This window comes from Poecile atricapillus, chromosome 9, assembly GCF_030490865.1.
Source record: "Poecile atricapillus isolate bPoeAtr1 chromosome 9, bPoeAtr1.hap1, whole genome shotgun sequence".
NCBI classification, from domain to species: domain Eukaryota; kingdom Metazoa; phylum Chordata; class Aves; order Passeriformes; family Paridae; genus Poecile; species Poecile atricapillus.
In genome coordinates, this window is record NC_081257.1 from 11,714,325 (window position 1) to 11,737,571 (window position 23,247).

A 23,247-nucleotide genomic window follows, 5' to 3' on the forward strand; every position below is an offset into this window, starting at 1 on the left:
AATATAATAAATATGGCACTATTTTAATATGTTTTATCCCTGAGTTATTCCATACAGTTGGGAAATGAACACCTAGAAAAACTGGGGAACAAAATTTGGTTTTCAAATACAGTTTCCAACTAGATCAAGTTACCACGTTCTTCTGAGACCACTGTGACATTAAAAAAAAAAGGAGATCCTCTAGTTGAAACAAATATGAAAAATATATTCCTAAAGATAATCTTGTTTTCCTGTAAATTTGCATAATCTTTCCTCTAATATTTGATCCTGTGTTTAGCCATCAGTGCACCACTTCTCTACACAGTGAGGCCAATGCTTTATACGAGACCTGAAAAGGATAATGCCCTGGCCCTATTTAACACAAAATCACTGGTGCCTTCAATTCATGCTTTATTGTTACATCTATATACATCTTTATGAAAAAAATCTCTTCTCTAAAATGTTACTTATAAATATTTTTTCTTGGACTTTGCCTGACTGGCACTGCTTGTTAATTCTGCATCCTGAAGCCAGTGCAGTGTATTCAGGTGGAAAAGTCTATCACAAGCATCCTTATCTAATTGCTCAAGTTCTCAGTCTGACAGTTCTTCCTCTTCTAGGGATGAGTTGCCTGAACAGGATGAAGAATGCCTGCTTTGGCTTTCTTAAGCAACTTCTGTGATTTCTACCCCTTAGCTCTCTCCTCCCCCTTCCTTTACTGCACCAGGGAATCTGAAGACAAAAATATCTCTCAAGTGTAAGGAAAGCACTACATCTTTCATACACAGTTATGCAGCTCATTCATTCCCATATTTCAACCACACTATGAATGTACAAGTTATAAATAGAAAAATACACTAAAAGTAAATATACTAAATATATTAAAATATACTAAAATAAGTTTTATCTACCAGAGGGTGATGTAGGAAGTGGTGGTTAACCAATGATGAAAAATCATGCCAAATCTCTCTTGCTAGCAAAACTTACACCAGCATACAACCCAATGAGCTTCTGAAAACAAATTCTTTAGGAAGAACTTCAGATTTCTGGACTATTGTAGTATCATTCCAGTGGTATATTGCAATTTTCATCACAGTATAAATTTTCAGAAATATTAAAGGTTGTGGGCTTATTTTTGATTTTTCAAAATATATATTAAGACAGATAAGACAATATAATATGTACCTAAATGCATTCATATTAACATTAAATTCACCACAAACCTCAATAATTTTTCTGTAGGTAGCACATACTCCATAGCCCAGAGAGCTGGGCTGACAAGAAGGTACATTTTCAGAATGGCGTGGAAAGAATTTTGGCTTCCAAATAAAAGGTAGTTGGTCATTTTGATTTCCCTCAAGATACAGCTTAGTTTCTGTCACTCAGGTAAGAAATTCAGTGACCACTGAAAGCAAATCACTCTGATTATCACAACCTATGTATAATTTTTTACTCATTAATAGAACAGCAGGTTGTTATTACAGACATGTTGATTGCAAACAGTGATTTTTCAAGTTTGGATTGAAAAATTTTATTTATGCTTTGGTGTATCATGATTTAAATATAACCCACTAGCTCACCTCCACCTTCTAGAGGATTCAGAGGGAATGTAATACCACAGTATTTGTGCATTTCTTCACTGAATTAGTTAAGACCATTATGCTTTACCAGTAACCAGGTACCTGAAAGCTAATGTTGCACACAAGAAAAAGTTGACTCTAACTGGACTATTCTTTCAGCCTTTCTACCTATGAATTGCAAAAGCTATACATCGATTTACACTGTTCAAATCAAAATATGTAGAAAAGATCTCATTTTCAAAGCACAGCTCCCTGCCTCTTTCTGTGATTCTCTCAATTTAAATGAAGGCTTTTGCAGTTAAGACTTGTACTATATACAATTAAATGGAAACTTGAGTGAGTTCAAAAAGCAGGCCTCGAAATTTTCCTGGTTATCTTTAGTATCATGGCCCCCTCCTTATCAAATTCTACTCCTCACCAGAGCCAGGAACCTTTCCTCCTCCTCCTCAGTAACAACCAAGGGCAACACCCACCCTTCTGGCACAGCTCACTCACTGCTCCTCACCAACTACACCCATCCCTCCTCAGGAAAGAGTCCTGCTGTTTCGGCCTCTTCCCATTTCACAGATATTATTATTTTCAATATAATAAAAAAAAACCCACTGATTTCACTCTACTTTCCCATTCAGGTAATGACCATTTGATCTATTCTGTGTGGTTAAAAGCTTAAGCGCTTTGCAGCATTTAATAAATGAAGTAAAGAAGAAATATTTTGCACTTACCTACATTGCCATCAATGTACATGAGTTTGTGATGAAAACAGTGGAAACATGCAAAATAAAGTTAAAATCAACAAGTATGCATGCAGTTGAAGACAAATATATTTTAAAAAGCTGAAGAAAGCAGGAAACAACAGTACAGTGAAAAACATAAAATAAGGTGAATGGATGTGATGAACCTATTGGCTTTACAGACTCATCCTAAAACACCTTAAGAAGCTTTCATTGGTTGCAAACACTATATTAAAATTTTACTTTGGACGTATTTTTTTCTTGAAGAGACCCATTTAGTAAAAATACAGCAAATTTCTTTTTTTTTTTTAAAGATTATTAATATGAAAACATACCTCAGGTAGCTTAGTAAACTACAAGCACAACATTTCTGTTCCTCAGGCTCCTAGCTTTGAGTTGTGTAATTATATACTTCATTAATATTCACAATAAGCTTCAAAATCTCTGCTGTTTCACACATTTGCACGATAAGATGGGCTGAAAACTATTTATACCCCAAAAAATCCTCCTCAGACCACATCTGGTATTAACAAACAATAAAAGGTCCTTTCTAACTAGTAATCAAGTGCATACTTTGACACATTAAGTAAGGCAATACCTATCTATGAACCCACACTAAACCCAAGTGTTGATAACTCCCTGCCTATTCCACTACAATGAACCCGCAAAAATTTCAAAGGGCTTAAAGAAAATATCTAAAAAATATTTATTTTTTTAATAATGTATACCTTAGCCTAATCAGTGTTTTACTAGGAACACAGTTTAATCAGTACAGAGAAGGGAAACACCATGTCAGAATATTTTTAGTATATTTTCTTTTATTGTTCTATTTAGATACTTGTCACGAATCAAAGTGAAAATGAAGAGCACGTGAAGTAACATTGAGGAGCTACTCACAGTTCTAATCATGAATACATATTCCCTTCTCTGCTGATTATTTTATCAGCTCCATTCTGCTAATTGCAGCATCTGAGTTATTCGTATTGCTACAGATGGACAAAAGTTATTCTAAGAAACTGCTTCAAGAAAATTTTATATTCAAAACTATAAGCCTCAGAGGAACTGCTTACTATCCTTTTTATCCTCTCTCCATCTCATTAATCAGAAATAAATTCCTGCAGTATCAGGATAGGAACTAAACTTCAAAAGATCAAAATTCATAATATGTTTGCAAAGAACACATTAAGTCAATTAAAATTACCTGGCTTTCTGTAGGGGAAAAAAGGATCACGCTCACCCATTTATTTCCAAGAACATAAAACCATGCCATGACTGAAAAAGAGCCACTGTTCATTGCACCCAGTGCCCATTTTTTATTAATTATGTAGTAGTAAATGATGACATTTTTAAGTAGGTAAACGGAGATTTATTTTGTGCAAACGGGCTTAATATGCATTTTAAGAAAATGTAATGGTGATTCAGTTTTTGCAATGTCATAAAAGCAGCATATCAACTAATAAACATTAATGTATGGTATTAGAAGCAGCTAATCCAAATCAATAAATTAGTTTTCCCTCTTGACAGCCAGGCAACAACCTTGGAAATGAATATTGCAGAATAATGTCTTCCCAGCACTTCCCACCTCCTGGCCTTCTGCTCTCCACTGAAATCTTCTACACTAACTCTTTTATACATTACACATGATTAGGATCTTCTATTCAAGTCCGAACAGAGGGAATAACTAGCTACCTAGCAAAAAAAACCCAACAAAATCTCTGTTTGAGACATTGCAAATGGATGATTCCAAGATGAAGAACCACTTTAAATAGTTAAAAACATGTAGAGTACATCCTGTCACTACGTATATCAACACATACATAATTCCAGTCAGTATTCCACTCATATTCTTCACAAAGAATATAAAGAACAAAAGACAACTAAATGTGGGCTGTGATACCAAAGTACAGGTGCTGAAAGCATACACATTCTAAAATATAACAACTTTCAAAAGAAAAAAAGGGATGTCCAAGTTACTGTCCATAACTTTCTCATGGATCTCTTTCTGCTTCCAGAAACGTTTCTTTTTATCAGTTTTCCTGTTTAAACAGATCCTACTACCTCAGTCTAATTCATTTATTTGGCAAATATATTTTCATTTATAATCCTACTTTCCAGGATGTTTTTAAGCCTTTCCAGTCTTGACATTATCTGGATGGATAACATATTCATCCTTTAGGACACTGATGAAAGTCTCAAGCACATGACAGATCCCTACCTACTGGAAATCTTTCCAATTTCACCATGACTCACTGATGATTACTCTTTGACATCGGCTTCCAATCAAATAGTCCTCCACATAGCAGCAAATTCCTGTCATGCTTCCCACCAACTCACTCAAGGGAAATCTTTTGAGACAAAGTTTTGTTAACATCAATACGTTGCTACTTTTTTTCCATCGTGCATAAGGTGTGTTTTCCTGTCATCCGAGAAAAATCCTTTGACATTATTTTTGACAAATCACTATAAAAATATGAAATAGATTTCAGTCATTCTCTCATTTCGCTTCTCTTTTGTCAGGAGGGTAGATTTGCCCTTCTCCAGTCTCCTGGGAATTCCCAAGCTTTGCATGGAGACCCAGGAATCCAGGCAGGGTCACTTTCATCATGGACAGCCAGTGTGAAAACATTTTTTAGTGTTTCAGTATGAAACAACTCAGTTTTCAGGAAAGTTTTATAAGCCAGCAAACCTCAGACACACAAAGGCAGACTGACCTCTTTTAGGATAGATGAGAGAGAGCACATCACTTTTTTGGTTCTTTAAAACTACAGCTTTTTGATGATTCCAATTTAAATTAGTTGTTTGAAAGAATCAATAACGCTCTGGAAAAAGAGTGACAAACAAGCTGACAGCCAGCTTGGACTTCCAAAGCCATTCCCTCAGAAAGGCTCCTCTCCAAATGCTTACAAGGAAAGAAAGCAGCAATTGCATAAGAGGATGGGTGCTTTTATGCACAAATATTTGATTACAAGAGAGGAAATAGCAGAAACACATGGTTGACTCCTAAAACCGACAGAAGGTCCCCGTGGAGTTTTGCTGCAACCTGTGGCTGGGCTTTGTGCTGACTGACACTTCCTGAGTAACCCAGAGAACAGCAAGCAGTAAGATGACTAATTTTCCTCATGGTGTTTGGTTATTCAGGGCAGTAAAGACAAAAACCAAATGCAAAGAAGAATTTTGTAAGACTAAGCAAATAGAGGCTGGCAGATGAAATTCAGGGAGATAAGAGTGGCACATGAGTGAAAATAATCCTGCCTTTAAGCATAACAAGCTGGGATCTAAACTAGTTAGAATTAATGGAGAGGTTTTTTCAACTATGATAAATGTTTCCATTAAGATATTAGCTTAGTACTCAGCAGCAGCAAAAATAAATGCATCCCAAACTGGAAAGAACAAACCAATTGTTGTGAATTCCTGTGAGAGACATAAAGAATAAAAGGGCAAACACTACAACATCAACACAACTGATTTTACACCTTATCAAAAAACATAAGATGTGTTTGTCTCCTCACCTCAAAAAAGAAAAAGAAAAAAATCCCCAACATGTAATAGGTCTGAGAAACATGTTATTGTTTCACAAGGAGTTATCACACATGGTAAGATTCTCCTGTCTGGGAAAGAACTGAGGGAGGGATGTGATGATGGCACTGTCAAGTCCTAAGAGGCACAGAGACTGACACCAGACATCAACTATTTATTACTTCTTTCAAGGAGCAGGAAATCCTAGCAAAAGCAGCCAAAGTCTAGTGCAAAACCGAATAAAAAGCAGTGGTTCTTCACAGGTATGTTGGGCTGTAAGAGCCTGCAGATACCAGTATTTTAAACAGGTCCAAAAAGAACTAGCTGAATTGAAAGTCCACTGAGTTATTAAGCACAAAAAACCAGCAGCTGGATCATAAGGAATACTCTGAGGGATACCACTATATACTTGGCTTCTTTTGTGAATGTTTGGACACTGTTAGCAATGGAATGCTGAGCTACCCAAATTATGTTATTGTGTTATAGAGTAAGGATTCATGTTAAATATACACATTGGGCAAAATACATTGTTTTTGCCAGGTTTGCTGTTAGAAGATAAGAGTATTTGTCAAAAAGATACAACATGAATGAACTCATAACTGAGTTACTAGTTTACTTTCCCCTCAAGATAAGGAAAACTGGCTTTTAGGGGGAAAAAACCAAAACATAACCTCATTGCTGTGTGATGAAGTCTCTAAACAGCAGATTCAAATTGCAAATGTCAGTATAAGATATTAATGTGACATTCCCAAAAGAAATACATGACAGTGTATTAGAATATTTCTCCTCCTAAAGTGACACCAACTACCACCATTAAAATATCTAACCAACAACATTTGTGAAAAACAGAACCTTCACCATGCATCTTTTTGGTAATACTGGTTCAAGCTGCATCCTAGCTCATGTGCTAAAAATAAATAATCAGAAACTACTACCTTCAGTCTGGATACAAAAGTTATACAAGAAAGTAACAAACTAATAATTCATGGGACTGAATTCCTGATGACAACCCAGTCAGTTTCCCACTGAAGTGGTAACAGACTTGCCAGCTCTGTAGATATTTAGGTTCATGACATGCCTAAAAGGTGGAAAGTTTGCTGAGAAGCTCTAATTGATCACAAACTTAGTACTAAACTAAAAATCTCAGTTGTTGCTGCCTGCCAGTTAAGAAGTTTAGATTTGGAATCTGGAAGTGAGAGAAACACAGGACTGTGTTTTTGTCTGTGGAAAGTTAACAGATGGTCTAAAAAGGAGCAGCTTTAAAATAAGACCAGAAGCCAAAAAGTGTGTGGAAAAAGGAAGGATCATTTTTTTTATTTATTCTGTGCTGCTGTTTTGTATAGTTTTGTATATATAGCTGTATATTTGATATAGCAAAGTCTCTAAGTCTGACTTTACGGATTTATCCATCCAGATTAAAATATTTGAATCTTTTTATAACTTCAGGAAAATAATGTTACATCATGAATAGAAGTACTTGAAATACAATACATATTTACAAGATACTCCTTTTCTACAATGCAGGTCTCTGAAATGTTACTGAAAACTTTCACCTCATTCTGTAACGCAGAAGTACAGAAAGTTGAATATGAGGATTTATCTCCTTTTAACTTAAAAACTGTTAAGCCCCTGTACAGCTTAAACAAAATATGCCTCTGGGTGTTTATTTATACTTTTTCAAAAGTGGCTCATTTACCTCTTCAGAAAGTGTTGCCTAGACAACATTTAGATTGTTGTTGCAAAAAAAAAAAAACCTCTAGAGAGAGTTTCAAAAGTAAGAGAAAGGGTAACAACAATCATTTTCTCCATCAAAAAATGTGAAGGGATGCTGCATGAAGGAAATTATAGTCTGCATGTGGATTCTCAGTGCGCTTTCCTGAAGTTTAGCAGTCAGAAGCAGATATACCAAGACATATAATTCTTGTGGCAAATATCAAATTTGGATACAGTACCAAAAGCAAAACATCAAGTGCTTGGTTGTAAATCAACACAAATTTTCATAATTAATTACCTGATTTTCCTCATGAGAAACTCTCATCTGTTCTTTTAGAACTGACATTCTAGCTGCTTCTTCTTTCCTCAATACTCTCTCTTTCTTTAGCTCAGGACTCCAGAAAGTTTTGATGCTGTTCATAGAGGATCCCAGCTTGCTGTCCTTAATGTCTAGTTCTTTTCTGAGAAGGTCATTCTCCCTCTGTAGATCCTTAAGCTGAGCCTGCAGATCTGACATGGTGCTATCTCTAACCTGTCTCAGCATGGAAGGAACCTGGTGGTGGTGGTGGTGTGAGGATGTGGTCAGCCCTCCGTGCTGGTCAGCGTAAGAAAGGACATCTGTATGTGACAGTCCAGCAGAAGCAATATTGGGGCTGCTCCCCATGGCTGTGACTCGGCCACCATACACAGCTCGATTTGTAGCCCTTCCAAGAGTCATTGTGCCCTTTGGGAAAGTAGTAGAAGCTACACCCTCGTGGTCACTCAGGTACATTGGTCCAGATGTTGCATAGGCTGCGTTAAGGGACTGGATGTTCTCCATGGATAAAGTCTTCCCTGTCCCCCCTCCTCCCCCGCTGCTGGTTCGCCTGTGACCCAGGCGAGGGGACCTTGGCAAGCGGGGAGACCTGGCGGGACTTCCTTCCAAGTTGCTGATTGTTCTTGCACTTCCATACATTTTTCTTCTACTTTGAGGTACTATTTAGTAAGAAACTAGTAACGCTAAAGTTGAATATTAAATTTATAATTCCAGCTAGAAATACTGGCAGTTTCACTGCATTCTTCCAGTAGGCAAAATCTGGTTTTCCTCCAAAGACAGACCTGAAAAAAAAAAATTATAAAATTCAGTTTTCATTTCAGAAAATAAACTTACAAGTAATCACCATATATCAGAAAAAATAGCTTCCTAGAGTAGCAACTTCAAAAATAAAATCTACTATATATCTTGTATTTAGTATGATTAGTTAAAAATGCATTTTCAAATTAATTTCAATCAAAACAAAACTCCCAATTTCTTTCTTGCTAGAAAACTTTGAGCTAAAGCTTGTTAAACTAAGTTGGAATGAACAACATGGGCCCAATAACAGATCTTAGCTAGTATGTTAATGGACTTAAATGACTGACAATAAGAAATTTTTATAAAGAAAATTATTTATTGTTGATATTAAGAAGTACCCTCTTAAAGCCTCCAGAATTCATCCCCAAGGCACACCGGTATAAAGGAATTAGATTTACTTTTTCAAGTTCTGGCATTTTAACATCACTGTCCAAATCTGTCCCTCTTTTCAGCTGCCATGCAGCATTCAAGAGATGACCCACAGCTTGATCCACCACAAGAACTTGTGCAGCTTTTCTGCTGCAGTCTCAGCTTCAACACACTGACCAATAAAAAAAAAAAAGTTCTCATCATGGTGACTGGGGCAATGCAACTGCTTATCCTAATTCTGAAGTGCCAGCCATCCTCTGGCCAAACAACTCATCAAGCCCTCTGAAAAATCCATCCTTGCATCCTTCTTAGTTGCCTGAAATAATTCCATAGCTCCTTCAAAGACATGAGACCAGAGCTGAAGATCATTTTCCTTCCACTGGCTCCAGGCAGAGCCTGAGCAAAAGCAACAACAAATCTGCTAAATTGATAGAAGTCACCCCACCCTCTCGCTCACTCAATTAAAAAAAAAGCACAAACAAAACAAAACACCCCAAAAACAACACTACAGTCTGGTCTGCTGAAATACTGCTAGCAGGAACTGCCAGTGTCAATTTAAACTGCACAGAAGAAAATATTTTTAGATACAGCAGATATGACACATGGCCAGGCAGTGGGGTTTGGGATAAATTTGTTGATCCTCAGAAGGAGAGGTACAGAATATTGTATCTTATATCACATCCACACTGTTTTTCCTTTTCATTGTACAGTCTGATAAATCACTAATTTCTGTTTCTTGCTTGGAGTTAGTTAATAACTTACTTAGCCTTCTGTTTATGTCTCTGATATGCATTTTTAGATAGTTGTTTTGCCTTTTAGAGCATATTAGTTGTGGTTTCTCTTTTCTCAACTTGTGTGAGGTTTTAGAAGTCCTTATCTCATATCAGAGAGCACTTATCCTGCTTAGCACTCCAGTGCCTACCATTAAGCTCTACTGAAAAAAGGATCCTCATATTCCTTATCCAAATGGAGGCTAACTTCTCACTAAACTTCATTAATAATGTTGAAATGGTGACTGAACATTGTAACTTCCATAAGCTTGTGATAATTCTGAAAGTAACAGAAAAAGAGAAGCAAAACACTACCAAAGTGGTATTACTGCCACAGCATTTTCAATTTATTTTCCCCCTAGAAGTATTCTAATCAAAACAGAGACCTCTGTGCTGTATACACAAACACATTGATGATATGCTTGATTTTATTATTTTAATGGGCTACTAAGGACAGCTCACAGACCAAAATATGAAAACCCTGACTTAAAGAAATTCTTAAGAGTTTCTCCATTTTCATTTGCAATTTGTTACTTTCTACAACCTGAATTATACAGACTGGCTTTCCTGCAAACACCTCAGAAAAAGGCAAGCACATGAAAATATGCCTTTTCCACATGTGTACTTCTTAAGGATAAAACTGGAGCCTTCCTTTACGGCTGTAAAGTCTGAGACAGTAGCAGCCATACACCATTTCTTTATGAAAGAGGGGAGAAAAGCACCTACATCATTTTCTGCTCTTTACTGCTTATACATGGAGCCTTCCTAGCTTCAGGAAGATTTACTGTGTGTCTCAACACATCAGGATTTGGAGATATGAAGAAGCAGTATCAGCCTCAGGACCTAAACAATTGCCACACAGATCATCATCTACTGCCTGAAGAAAAAGAGAGAGGAGAGATCCCATCTTCCCACAGAACCAGCTGACGGAGCCATTCTAGTTGAAGTTTGAGTGGACAGGTGAGAGATAAACAATTTTATTTTGAAAGATAAATTTATTTTATATTGCTATTTTAATTGGACAGGGAGGAAGGAATACTAATAGTCTCAAGTAATAATTTTTACCCAAGCTGTAGGTGTTGTAGTAACCAGGACAAAGGAGTCACAAAGGTCATATCCCCCTAAAAGCTTCTCTGAGAAAAAAAAGTCCCCCAGCTTTGTTCAGTCTGGTAGGGACAGTCTGCAGACCCAATTAGATTCCCATTTGCATGGCTCAATATTTTCTTATTTTATAGAAATGCCTTTAATGTACATGATGTAAAATTAACCGTTATAGTCATGAGTTCATTATTCTGCTTTGCAAACAAAGCTCTGTTTTATATGGATCCTTTTAGGATCCATAAAATTAAGCATGTATTTCTCAGCTGGGGGCAGGAGAGCAGGCACCAGACACTTTGCCCCATGCTCTCATCAGCCTTGAAAACCCAGCAAATGTAATACCATTCATGCCAAAGTCCCTCTTGATGCCCATTCCAAACTTCAGCTTGCCTTATTTTCCACATTCCTTCCCCACCTGATCACCTGCACTCCGCAGACAGCAACATCGTGGGTTCACATTACCCACGTGGCTAAAGTCTGACAACTCATCACATTTGTCTTTTAGCATTCTATTTTTATAGAAACCTGGAGCATAGAGTTCTAATGTGATGCTACTAGAAGATCTCAGTTTGGTTTCCAAATCCTTACTTCTACATTTAACATAATTACAGAGCTTCCTTGAAATACTACACACAGTACCCAGTAAGCTCTGATTTTCACTGGTTACACACTCCTACATGCCGAGGGATGATTTAGGCTTTTAGTGTCCCCTCCTGTGGCCTGAAACACCTAGTCAGCAGGAAGTTTGGGTATCAGCCAAATACTTAATAGCTTTGCACAACTACTTGCCAATATTAACATTGAGCCAAGAGCTCAGACATTTGTAAAAGTACCAAAAGCTTTAAGGAAACCTCTCCTTTAGAGTTAACCTCCCCAAATAATATATGGTGACAGTAAGGTGCAGAAATTAATCTGATTCCAAACTGTCTACAACTGTTCAGTACATTACAGCTCCCCACATATAAACCAAAATAGAAAAAAAAAAAAAAAAAACAAAGGTGATATAGAACACAATAGTACTATTTTCTCTGCCAGGACTGTACTTTGAGGCACCACAAAAGGAAGGAGATTCACAGAAAAAGATCTGTTCCATAAAACCATATCCTAGGAAACAATAATGATTTCTCTAGTTTGATAACATCTTTTAAATACTCTCATCACAACAAAAGCATCTCTGTACACAGAAGACCAGGAGCATATGTGTATTAAAAGTAATGACCAAGTCAGAAATATTTCTAGCACTTTCCTTTGGTTTACCTAGGTTTTCTACTGCTTTCCTGGTGGCACAATACATTCTCACAGCACAAAAATTCTTTTCTTTAAATGTTTTTATTATCTGTGCTGATGCAAAAGAAAAAAAAAAGCCAGCAAGCTGATACAGACTAGATAGAGAAAATCCAAATCTGTTGTAGAGATATCCTTCCTTTCTTCATTAATCTGAGTAAGCAGCCAGGCATGTCTTCTCTTAATAAAGTTAAAAAAAAAAATATAAATACAATGTTCTTCATATGGTGTTAGTACAAGACCAGCATTGTTTCTATTAGAAGAACAAAGTACTCTCTTTTCCTACTTACCAGGCTGACCAAGTTACTTCTTCTCCCCCACCTTCTTTTAATCCAAAAAAGAAAATAATCCCTTTCTTCCTGCTACTCTACTATTTCTCACAAGCTTGAAAAGCAAAGCATACATGACAACTTCAAAAGCAACATTTTCATTTAGGTTCCTTACAGTGTCCTGAATCTGCATTTCTTATGTCAATTTACCTTTTACTCTAGTCTGCACAATAAATGTCTTTTCACTAGTTAACAGACATTAATTTAAGAAGAAAATATGAAGGCAAAAGTAGGAGTGGCTGCTCAATATGCATCTAATGATATATATGGTAAATAAAGCTGTCAGGTGCAGTGACAGCAATGAATACTTGTCATGCAATCAGAAAACTCCACCAATTGAAATATTTGCTCAAAATGCCATATGAAAAATCTTGAAAAGCAAGCAGTTCTGACACCATTATCAGGATTGTCAACTATATTTCTCTCAAATGTACTTCAGTGAAGGGTCAACAATACCTTTTTAACTCTTTTATAAAAATTCCATGGTTTAAGACAAGCTTAGTGTTCAAGAGACACGCATTTCTCTCAAAGCATTTTACTCTTTATTACAATGTTTGAGACATTGCAATCGTCTTAAAACATCATAATAGTTAATAATAGGCTTTAAATACTATAAAGTAGTATTTAAACTCCTCCAGCTGACTCCTCCATTTTTTCCTAACTTTTAAGTTAGGTCTCTGTTGCTCAAACTTCAATTCTTAACGTTTCGTCTCCAACACTTCCAGTGAAACAATTATTTCCTGCAGTCCTGCATATCACAAGTCTTCCTGGGGTTTCTAAGATGCTTGAGAGGTGAGAAATTTCAAATTTGTTTCATTTTATTTTTCTGATGTTGTGTAAAGTATTAAAGACCTGAAAATGGATCATTAAAAAAAAAAAAAGGCTCCTGTAGCCAAGCAAGGGCAGAACCATCACATCTAATTTTAATTGTTATGCCAGATAACACACTGTGTCTTTATAAAAAGCTATAGGGCAGCCTATCTGCCAAATCTGGGTAAACACAACCACGTACAGTCTGTACAAGTTACCTGCCAGTGCTGAGCATTCCTCACTCTCCTGTCCCTTCTGATTCAACTCCACAGAAGCAGGGACATTTAGTGCTACCCTTTGTTAAAAGTATGAAGCACAAGCACCAACAGCAGTTTCAGAGGTGCAGGGTAAAACACTAAAACACCTCAGCTTTAACTGCCTGAAGCTTCCAGTCCCACACTCCCTGTGTCACTGCTTTGCTGCCCATCTGCTCTATGCAGCTCTTAACATTGGGATTCTATTTTTTATTGATGGGTGGGAGGGTGGATGGTGTGAATCACAAGCAAAAAGGGACAAAAAAACAAATTCCAAAACACTGCTTGTCCCTCTTCAGTTTTTTGGTTCTCAACTTCCCCGCACCGCAATGACCTTCCCAGCGTACAGATATTTCTAAAGACCTGGCAAGCTTTTGGTTTTCCAGAAAAATATTTCCTAACATTTCAGTCCTTGCAGGTATGCAGGTGTCCTGTGTGCTAAATTCTGCATCCTAGTCTGTATTCATCATGCCTTCCATCCTGCCATTGTTAATCACTTGCCTTTTATTCCCTTCTCAATAAGAACTCTCATTTATCAATGCAAGCCTGCATTTACAGACACCAGTATTTTGTGGAGGATTATTCTAAGGCACAAGGTAAGCCAGGCAAATGGCACTTTTCATTTAATGACTATTAAATAAAAACAACAACAATCATATGTCTTGATTTTTTTATTAAAATAGTATACTTTGGGGGAAAATATTAAAATTTAAAAGTGTACAGCATTTCTAAGGATTACTTGAAAGTTACATCTAATTATTAGCACAGTTATGCTTTGCTTTTGTCAGCATTTACCCAAGTTGAATGACTAAATAATTTACAGAAACAGTTAAAGACTGAACTACCTCTTGAGAAGGCATAGCTTAAAAATAAGCATGATTTAAAAAACCTAAAAGTTTTCTAGGAAAAATCTGAAAGACTGGACTTTTTCTGACATTCCTATACTGTCATCATTTATACCAATTCTTTGAAACAGAAGTCTGTTCAGCTGGTAATACATATATATATATATAAAATGGATATCGAGGACTACATTCATTTTAGTAAAATAATCTAAGAACTGAAAATAGTGTAAAAGGAAATTGACTGAGTTTGTGGTTAGACCTGTAAATTTGTCTATTTTCACATTAAGTATGCTTAAAAATATTGTCATTTGAAACTGTGTCATACTTATAAGATGCATTTATAACTCTTAATGTTTTAGAAACCAACAGAGAGACTCCCACACGATGGAGTACTTTAAACTGAATTCACTAAGGCTACTCCCAGGAATGTTACTAAACACAGGCTTACAGATTTTCAAAATAAAGCTATATTTTTCTTTTTTTTTTTGCTACAAAGCTTCCATTCCATTAAAAAGGCAACAAAATAGTCATAGGATCAGCTATTAAGACTACCTGTGCAGCCTCCAGCAGTTTCTTAGAATACTTAAATACTAGGATATTTAGCAAGCCTAAATATCCATTCTGCATCTTCCATTTATTTGATTCTAGAAAATGCCTCCTCAAACTGCAAACCAAGATGCATATTTGTGTATTCAGCATGCTTTGAAACCATCACAAAAACCTGTAGAACATCTCTCCTCTGTTCTCTTTGCTCAGATAGAGGAGTATGCACTTTTCAGTACCATGCCAAATAAAAACTGGCTGTGCTTCAGCCACATCAGATCAAAACTGTCCAAGGAACTTACAGGCTCTGTAAGTGATGCAAGTGATTTAGCAGATTAGCTTTCAATTCATCATAGAATCAGCATCCTGGAACCATTAGAAGACATTGCACTTCAGGAATTGCCTTTTTATTTATTTATTTATTCACCAGAAGAGTTGAAGAGTTCCCCAAGCGCTTGATGGCTGGCTCCTAACTTCACAGCACAGCCCAATCTGCCCCCTTTGGGCTCACACTCCGCTAAGCACAATCACACCAGTTCACAAGTGCAATTTATAAGTCCTCACAGGCATCTGACTTAACATTTGAAGTTGATGACAGATGTTACTGTAACTGTTTCCTTAAGGAAAAACAAATGGTTTGAGCAGATTTCAAATGAGGTCTATAAATGAAAGCTGAGGTACATCATGACTGCCAAGACTCAGCCATCAAAAATAAACTTGCTTTACACAGCAAACTGTCTTCCAGAGAAGCCCCTGAGAGTACCCATTTCTTCCACTATTATTGGATGTAGGTCAACAAAAAGAACTGTGCTTTATTTACCAGATCATATTTGTCCACTAATCTGAATTGTTCAAAGAACGTAAGTGGTAAGAAGTGTATTTCAGCAATACATTTTGAGAAAAAGAATGCACTACAGAAAACTTGAAGTCAAAAGCCTCACCATCACAGAAATAACATAGACCTGTGCTGTTTTATAAAGTAATTAAATAATTCAGACACTGCATGTGCCAAGAGGTAATGAAATATATATCTAAGCAGCTTACCAGTAAATTAATTTTACTAACCATGAAAAGTGTTTAGATAACACTGAAAACTGAAGAGGCATCAGCAAAATTTCTAGCAGGACTCAACTCCTATTTGACAAAGAAAAAACAGATCCCGAGAATTCAAGTACTGTGGCCTCCAAGTCTTGCAATGAAACAATCCAAACATACCAAATAGTGTAACCACAAGTACAGATATATTAAACCTCCATGAGGAATTGGAATGAAGAAGCCAAGATGTGCTCTGTAAACCTCTCAATGTATGGAGAAGACTATGTCCCATTACTCAACATCCTCAGTGATCTGAGTTATTCACTTGGAGGGAAACTACCCCACACTTTACCAATTCTCTGTGCTAAATGCACTTTTGGACTAAATTCAGAAATGGCAGAGATTTTTGTTACATTTCTTTCACTTCCTTCAAAATAAATTGCACATTATACCCAACTAAGCAATCGCTACAGATATTGCTTTCTGTAGTGGCTTCCCACCCCAACTCCACAGTACTTCTGGAAACTACAGCACATCATTTCCACATGTACCTATACAATATATATTTATATATACACCACTTTCATCAATCCTTTTACTCCATTCAATGTCCCACAACATTCATCATACAATGAGATAGAATTTATTTTTAAATCACTTTAAAAATCTCTTAATTTTCAATTTTTGTAGAATTTAGCTGCTAGAGTCTACACTGTGTCTTCAGTTAGAGGAATAGGATAATGAGCAGGACAAATAGTTGGAAGTATTAAAAAAAAATATCAGAGTATTTACTGAAAGTGGGGTATTTTAACCAAATAAAACATGCACTGGTCATTAAGAAAGCCACGTAAGTGGCTAGTCTGAACATAAGGTAACAAGTCTGAAACATTTCCAGTGAATGCCAGTCTGCAAGACTGCCTTAGAATGAGTATTTAAGATAATCTAGAACCCAATTATTGCCTTTCAAAAACCTTAAGATTTCACAGAAAAGCTCCAGCTTTGCTAAACATCCAAAATGTTAAAGACTCCCACACATCCAATCACAACTTGAAACTGACATACACCTCAAATTCTTAAGACACATTCTTTCTGCTTTCCTAAAAGCACAGAAATTCCAACTCTACATATCTTCCCCATTATTCTCATTTTAAAGTAAAGAGACAACACATAACCTGTCCATTGCAAAGTCCACATTTCTATTATCATGAAGGAATTCCAAGTCTCCATGAATAGAAATGGTGTAGCAGTAATGGAGCCTTACCCAGAGAAGAGCTAAAACATCTCAGCTCCTCCTCTCTCCTTTGACAGAGCTCAGCACCTGACAGACTGAAAGGAGATGTAGTTCCTAATTGTTGCCATTACTTCAAAACAAAACCTGACTACGTAAGATATTCCCAAGCTGGGAATCTAAAAGTCACTATTACTAAATAAATCATAAAAAATCCCTGAAATCAACCACCAAGCAGCAACAAAATTGAAATTGCACAATGCTAATTCATCAGACACCTCATCTCCTCACAGAAACATTGGATATTCATGCTTAGAACCCTCCTTGGACTGCCACAAGTAAGTCAGCTGCTGCTTTCCAAGGAAATAGTTTGGTTTTTTCCATCTTACATACAAGCAGTAACAAACCAACATAAATCCATCTCGATTCAGAAAGACTATAAAAGATTGTTTCTTTCTATAAAATACATCATGTCTTTAAAAAGTGACTAAAAACAAAATGCTCCAGAAAAAAAAATAACTGATGTTCCTGCTGATATGTCTTTGTATTTTCTTAATGTGAAAGTATCACTCAAAAGAAGCAGCACTACACAGCTCATTTTCAGAATTTAGTTTCAGCTGTGATCCTCAAAAAGGAATTATAATGTCATTTTACTTTCAAATAGCTCTTACCCTTTTGCCAGGACTTAGTAGAAAATATAAGCTAGAGTTAGTGTTGCAAAATATAAATAAATTGAGGCAAGCTCATCATTGCTAAGTACATATGAGGTCATTCAAAAATTAAAACTTAAGTCACAAAATTATTTTAACACAATCCTAAACCAAACAAGTATCACAGATAAGGAGTCACGATTATTTTTTTTTTAAAAAAAAAAAAGCATCAGAGTAATATTTCCTAGGTGGATCTAAGATCCTCCATATATACATCCCAGGCATTAAAATCTAAATTAAACAGATTATAACAAATTATCATAGTGGATAAAAATATAACAAACACCCTAAGAGATACAGGTGGGGTAACATATGTTGTCTTTGGAAGTGATACACAGGCTGGTTGCCTCACCCTCTTTGAGGGGTTAAAAACCCACTCTTTTTTCTTAGTCATCCTTCAAAGGTCAGTAACAATCATCTTTCTATAGGAAAAGAAAAAATATCACCTTGAGCATGCTTACACAAAAACATACATGCTGAACAGATAATTCTCTAAGTACCACATATATTTGCCATTCTGAAATGGTTGAATGTGTTCTTTTGGTATTTGGCTGCTAAGAATATGACCTACACATTTCTACAGCCTTCAGAGCAGGCAAGGAATAGCCAGAGGAACCAGCATGGACAATGGATCTCACACTACCATCCACCAGAAACTGACCACCCGTAGATTAGAGGAGCTGAAGAACCACCCACAGGGTAAGAGGTGGTTACATGGGTCTCCTCCAAATGCTGGCAAACCACAAGAGCAAGGATAATGAGTATAATAAGGCACCCAAACACTAAACAAGGAATTTCTCTGTTCCTAACCGGAAGATCTGCCCCACCCTGGGTGTGCTCATAAAACACAGCACGGGATTTCTCCACAGCTCAAACGTGTCATTTCAACCTGAGCTGGACAGCCATAAACCCCAGGGACTGCCCATATCTCAATAAACCTTTGGAAGAAGAAACTATGATTCCTTCACTCACTGGACAGAAAGCCTCTCCTTCCTCCCAGATTTCTCCAGGAGAAGTGAAAATGCTAACTCACCTTGATGCCTCTGAAAGCCATTTTACAAAGAGCTTTCAAACAAAACTAACAGTATTAAAAATGCTTCCTTTGAGGCACTGAGATGTGGAGTTACCTTCACACACAGCCCTTAACACTAAATGATTAGTCTGGGTACCCGCCCCACGAAGCCAAGGCATGGACTGTAAGTTTCTTCCATGGAGAAACTAAGAAAGCTCTTCCCACAGAAACATATTCCTTAAGGGAACTGGATATGCCACTACTGCACACTCAGTGTGAAGTACACCCTGAAAAAAAAAAAAAGGGCCCTTCTCCTCCTCCTCCTCCGGGAAAGGAACAAACGGGGAATGCACTGCTCAGGCAGATGCGACCGTGAGGGGACTGCGGCTGAGGAAGCTTTGCTGCTGCTGGGGTGTTATGGCTGGTGTTTCCTTCACTTGAGCTGTAGGAGCGTTCGCCATCCCCCTCCTGTCCATGGGGAGAGTCCAAGGCAGTCCCCCCGGCAGAGGGATGGCTCTGGGGTGCCCGTGGGGACGTGCAGCCCTGACACAGCCGCCCGCGGGGAGCCGGGCCGGGAGGGCGGCCGGGCTCCCTCAGCCCTCGCTGCCGGGCGGGAAGGTTGGGAGGACAGTCCCCGATGCTTCGCCCTCACCGGGGCTGGGGAAGGGCCGCAGGAGCGCTCCCCCCGCGCCCCCAATCCTGTGGAGCTCTGCGATTCCCGCGGGGGGAGGAAAGGAGGAGAGCAGCAGCGCATCTCCAGCATCTCCCCTCAGGGCAGGGCGGACACGCGGGAGCTGCTCCGTCCTCGGCTTGGCCACGGGGAAACGAAGGGCCAGGGGCGAAGCGACTTGATGGAGGGGAACCTCCCTCCCTTCCCCGCCCTCCGAGGAGGGGGAGCGGAGCGGGGCCTGCGCCCGGCGCCGCTGCGGGGAGGGGGCCGCGACCGAGGCGGCCGCCCCGGACACGCACGTGGGGCTGGGGGTTCGAGGATGGAAATAAAAACAAATCGCGAACGGACAACAGTTAAGTGAAACCAGTGATTTAGAAAGCCGACCAGAAAACTAACCCTGGCAAGTAGGATTTGCCCTCCCCTTGGCTGCACTTATTGGCCGCGCTCGTGTGCAACGAGCTCGTATCTGCCAATGCCAGTGGTCGGCCGGCCTGTCCATCACCAGGGAAAGAGCAATTCGCCTCTAAGGGAGTAGATTCCCATCCATCCATCACGAGGCTTAGCAGGTAGTCGCCTAGAAATCAATCACACACTAATAAAAAAATAATAAAAATCCTTCTCCATCAAATTACTACTATAGTGCTCCCAGAAAAATATATATGTATCCTTGGTGAGGTAAGGCGTGGATTTCATCACATGCATCACATCCATCACTTGTCCAGCCTAAAATGATCTTTTCTTTAAAAGATATTAAACCAAGCATCATAAAGGAGGGACCCTAGTAAGTATTCATTAATTATATAACTGAAAAAAAATATCCTGTTAGCGTCTGTTTCCATTTCCCAGCCACTAGAAGGGAACAGAAATCTCTCACCTTTTTCCTGACACGGTTTTTAAAACACCAAACATTATCCATTATTTAGGTATAAAGCTAGGAATTTCCAAAGCTCATCAAATCTATCCTAGAAAACTTTAACAACAACAATATTTTTAAACACTAAGAATAAAAAGAAAAAAAAATATAGAGTCCTATGGCTGCTTTTAATAGAAATTGAAAGAGAGGTTTCTGGTTGACGATTCTGTAGGGAGAGGCACTCTGTTACCAGAATAAGATATGCACTTGGTCCCATTTATTACAATGTATTTCCAAAGCGATATAAAAAGCCTATTATTTTGCAAATTCATCTCCAGATTCAGCTACCAGACAGTTATAAAAAGCAATATACAGCATCTCCTTAATCACAGTAAATTTACAGTCATGTATCTCAGCCATATTCTTGCTTAAGCTTCTCACCTTTCAAATCATTGCATCTGCCTTTCGTCCTCACATGGATTTTACAACATCACGTTTAGCTGGCATCCCATTTGCGCGGAGGAAGGAGGCGGCAGGGAGAGCCGGAGCCGCGGAACCTGCTCTGACCAGAAGGAACCTGCTGCAGTCGGGGAGGCTCGTGTGCCCCTGTCCCTCGTCTTTCCGTCCCTCAGCGAGTCTCCCTCAGTCAGCTGCGAGCCCGGCTGTCTGGGTTGCCAGTCCCTGACTCAACATTCCCAGCATTCCCGAGGAGCCGGGGCTCCAGCGGCGCGGCTCGGAGCCGCCGGGGGCAGCAGCAGCAGCAGCACACGCAGCGCAGCCCGTGATTCCTGCGAGCGTCTGTCTGTCTGTCTGTCCATTCACCGCCAGCCCGCGGCTTCCAGTCCCCACCCCGAGAACGGCTGCGAGTGCGTTACTCACTGTCAAACAGCCTAAAAATACACCTATGGCTGCGTAAAACTGCAGAGCCTAAATTGCTTTCTCGCCGCTGTTCACCAAAGGCCAGAGATGTTCAAAGGTAGGTGCTTCAGAACATGGTGTCTAAAAATCCATTGCTATATGCGTGCATTTACAGAAACAGAAAAAAAACCCAGAAATCTGAATCTGTGTTTTGGCTTAAGTGTAAAAGAATTAAGATGACATCCACATTTATTTGTATTTTTCTCAAAAGCAGTATGCAGGGCAAAAAAAGAAAAACAACAAACACAGATTAGCTTCTTTGCAAAGCCTGAAAGCCTTATTCATAAGAAAACTGCAAACAGCATTAAAATTATTCCTGAGATTTTATTGTTTTTTATTAAGGAGAGTGAGAAAACGTCTATAAACATAACTGGCTTCTCAATCCTAAGAACAGAGGGTTTGTTCCTCTTCTATTTTTCCCTCCTCTCAATTTTTTTTTTAGTTTAATCACTTGGTATACAATTGCAAGTGATCACCTTCAGGCTTTAGCTTCAATGGACCTTCATACCTTACACTGCACAAAATTTCACAAACATTTTATTTGTCACCTCTTGATCTGATTGCAGTCACATTGATTTTAAGAACCACTTCAGATCTGTAGTTGCTTTAATATAATTTCTATTTCTCTCTTGCTTACATATTCACCTATAAATGCCCCTATTAAACATTATTGAAAAGAACAACTTTTATGGAATTACTCTTAAAAGCTATGCCAAATCAAATTGATTTCAACCAATCATGTTTAAAATCAGCATAATCATTTTATTACTTTATCTGAATTATCCAAAGACAGTTGAAATAATTGGCTGTCACAGATATTTATTTGGAGATGCTAGAATGCCATTCCCAGCAGGTTTGTATTTCCCCAGTAAAGGGACTCTTAACAGTACCCACCTACCTTAGCTATAAATTGCAATAGAGGGCAAATACTTTTTCTGAGTTCAAAGTAATGGAATAACCATTATTAAAATGCAAACTTCAATTGCTTTTAAACCTGCATACGTATTTGAAGACATTTCTGTTCAAATAGTTTCAAACCCATGAAAAATATGGACAGAGAAAACCTGTTCCTGGAGAAATTGACAAGAAGGGATACGGTTTTGTATACAAACAAATTCACTTGATCTGAAAAGCAAACAAAGTATTCCTCAAAAGTTAGCAAGCCTGCATCTGTAAGAAAATGGATAAGCACTACAAAATGTGGGTCACTACACTGAACGCTTCAGAGCACAAGAAGTGTCCATTTTCAGCTTAGCCCTTCATTTGGATTCAGTATGAAATAAGAATCTTTTACAGACCTGTCTCAATATTGCAAAATCCAGTTCTGTCTCAGTGCTGTTAATGATGACAGGACTTTTGTTCTAAGTGGTGTCAGCTGCTGACAGTTTTTTAAACAACATGTCACACCATTCCTGTCTATATGAAAAGACAAGGAACATCAGGTCCTGCCTTATTTTTTTGGTGACTCATTCACTGGCAAAGACTGAGGTGATAGCCAGCAAAAGCCAGAAGCATCCTGAACAGAGGAGCAGTAGCCAAAGAATCGCCTTTCCAAGGAATAAGAAAGCTGCCATAAGGCTGCCACAATACTGCAATAAATTAAGCTTGCTGTCATTCAATAAACTTTATAGCAGAGTTCATCACAGCCCATCTCAGAGCAGCAGACCCTCTGCAGGGGACTGTCAGCATTACCAGTGCCAAAGAACAGACTATACCCACCATGTATAATACCATTGGAGAGCTTTGTGGGGAAAAAATATTTTGCCAAATTGTATTCAGAAAGACTTGTTAGAAAAATGTGCATCTCAAAAGAAGGGGGGGAAGTAATCAGAATTTTACAGCTAATCTACTTATTGTATTAGCAGAAACAACATCCATGCAAAGAA

General features: G+C 38.2%; 1 protein-coding gene across 1 annotated transcript in view; it reads right to left on the bottom strand.

Annotated features, from left to right (window-relative positions):
- The window catches only part of ERC2 (ELKS/RAB6-interacting/CAST family member 2), a 395,998-nt gene extending 387,524 nt beyond the window's left edge, over positions 1-8,474 (bottom strand). The window contains exon 1 of the mRNA XM_058844563.1: positions 7,818-8,474. Within this exon, the coding sequence (XP_058700546.1) occupies positions 7,818-8,474 (657 nt within the window). The remainder of the gene's footprint in view (positions 1-7,817) is intronic.
- Positions 8,475-23,247: the final 14,773 nt, after the last annotated feature.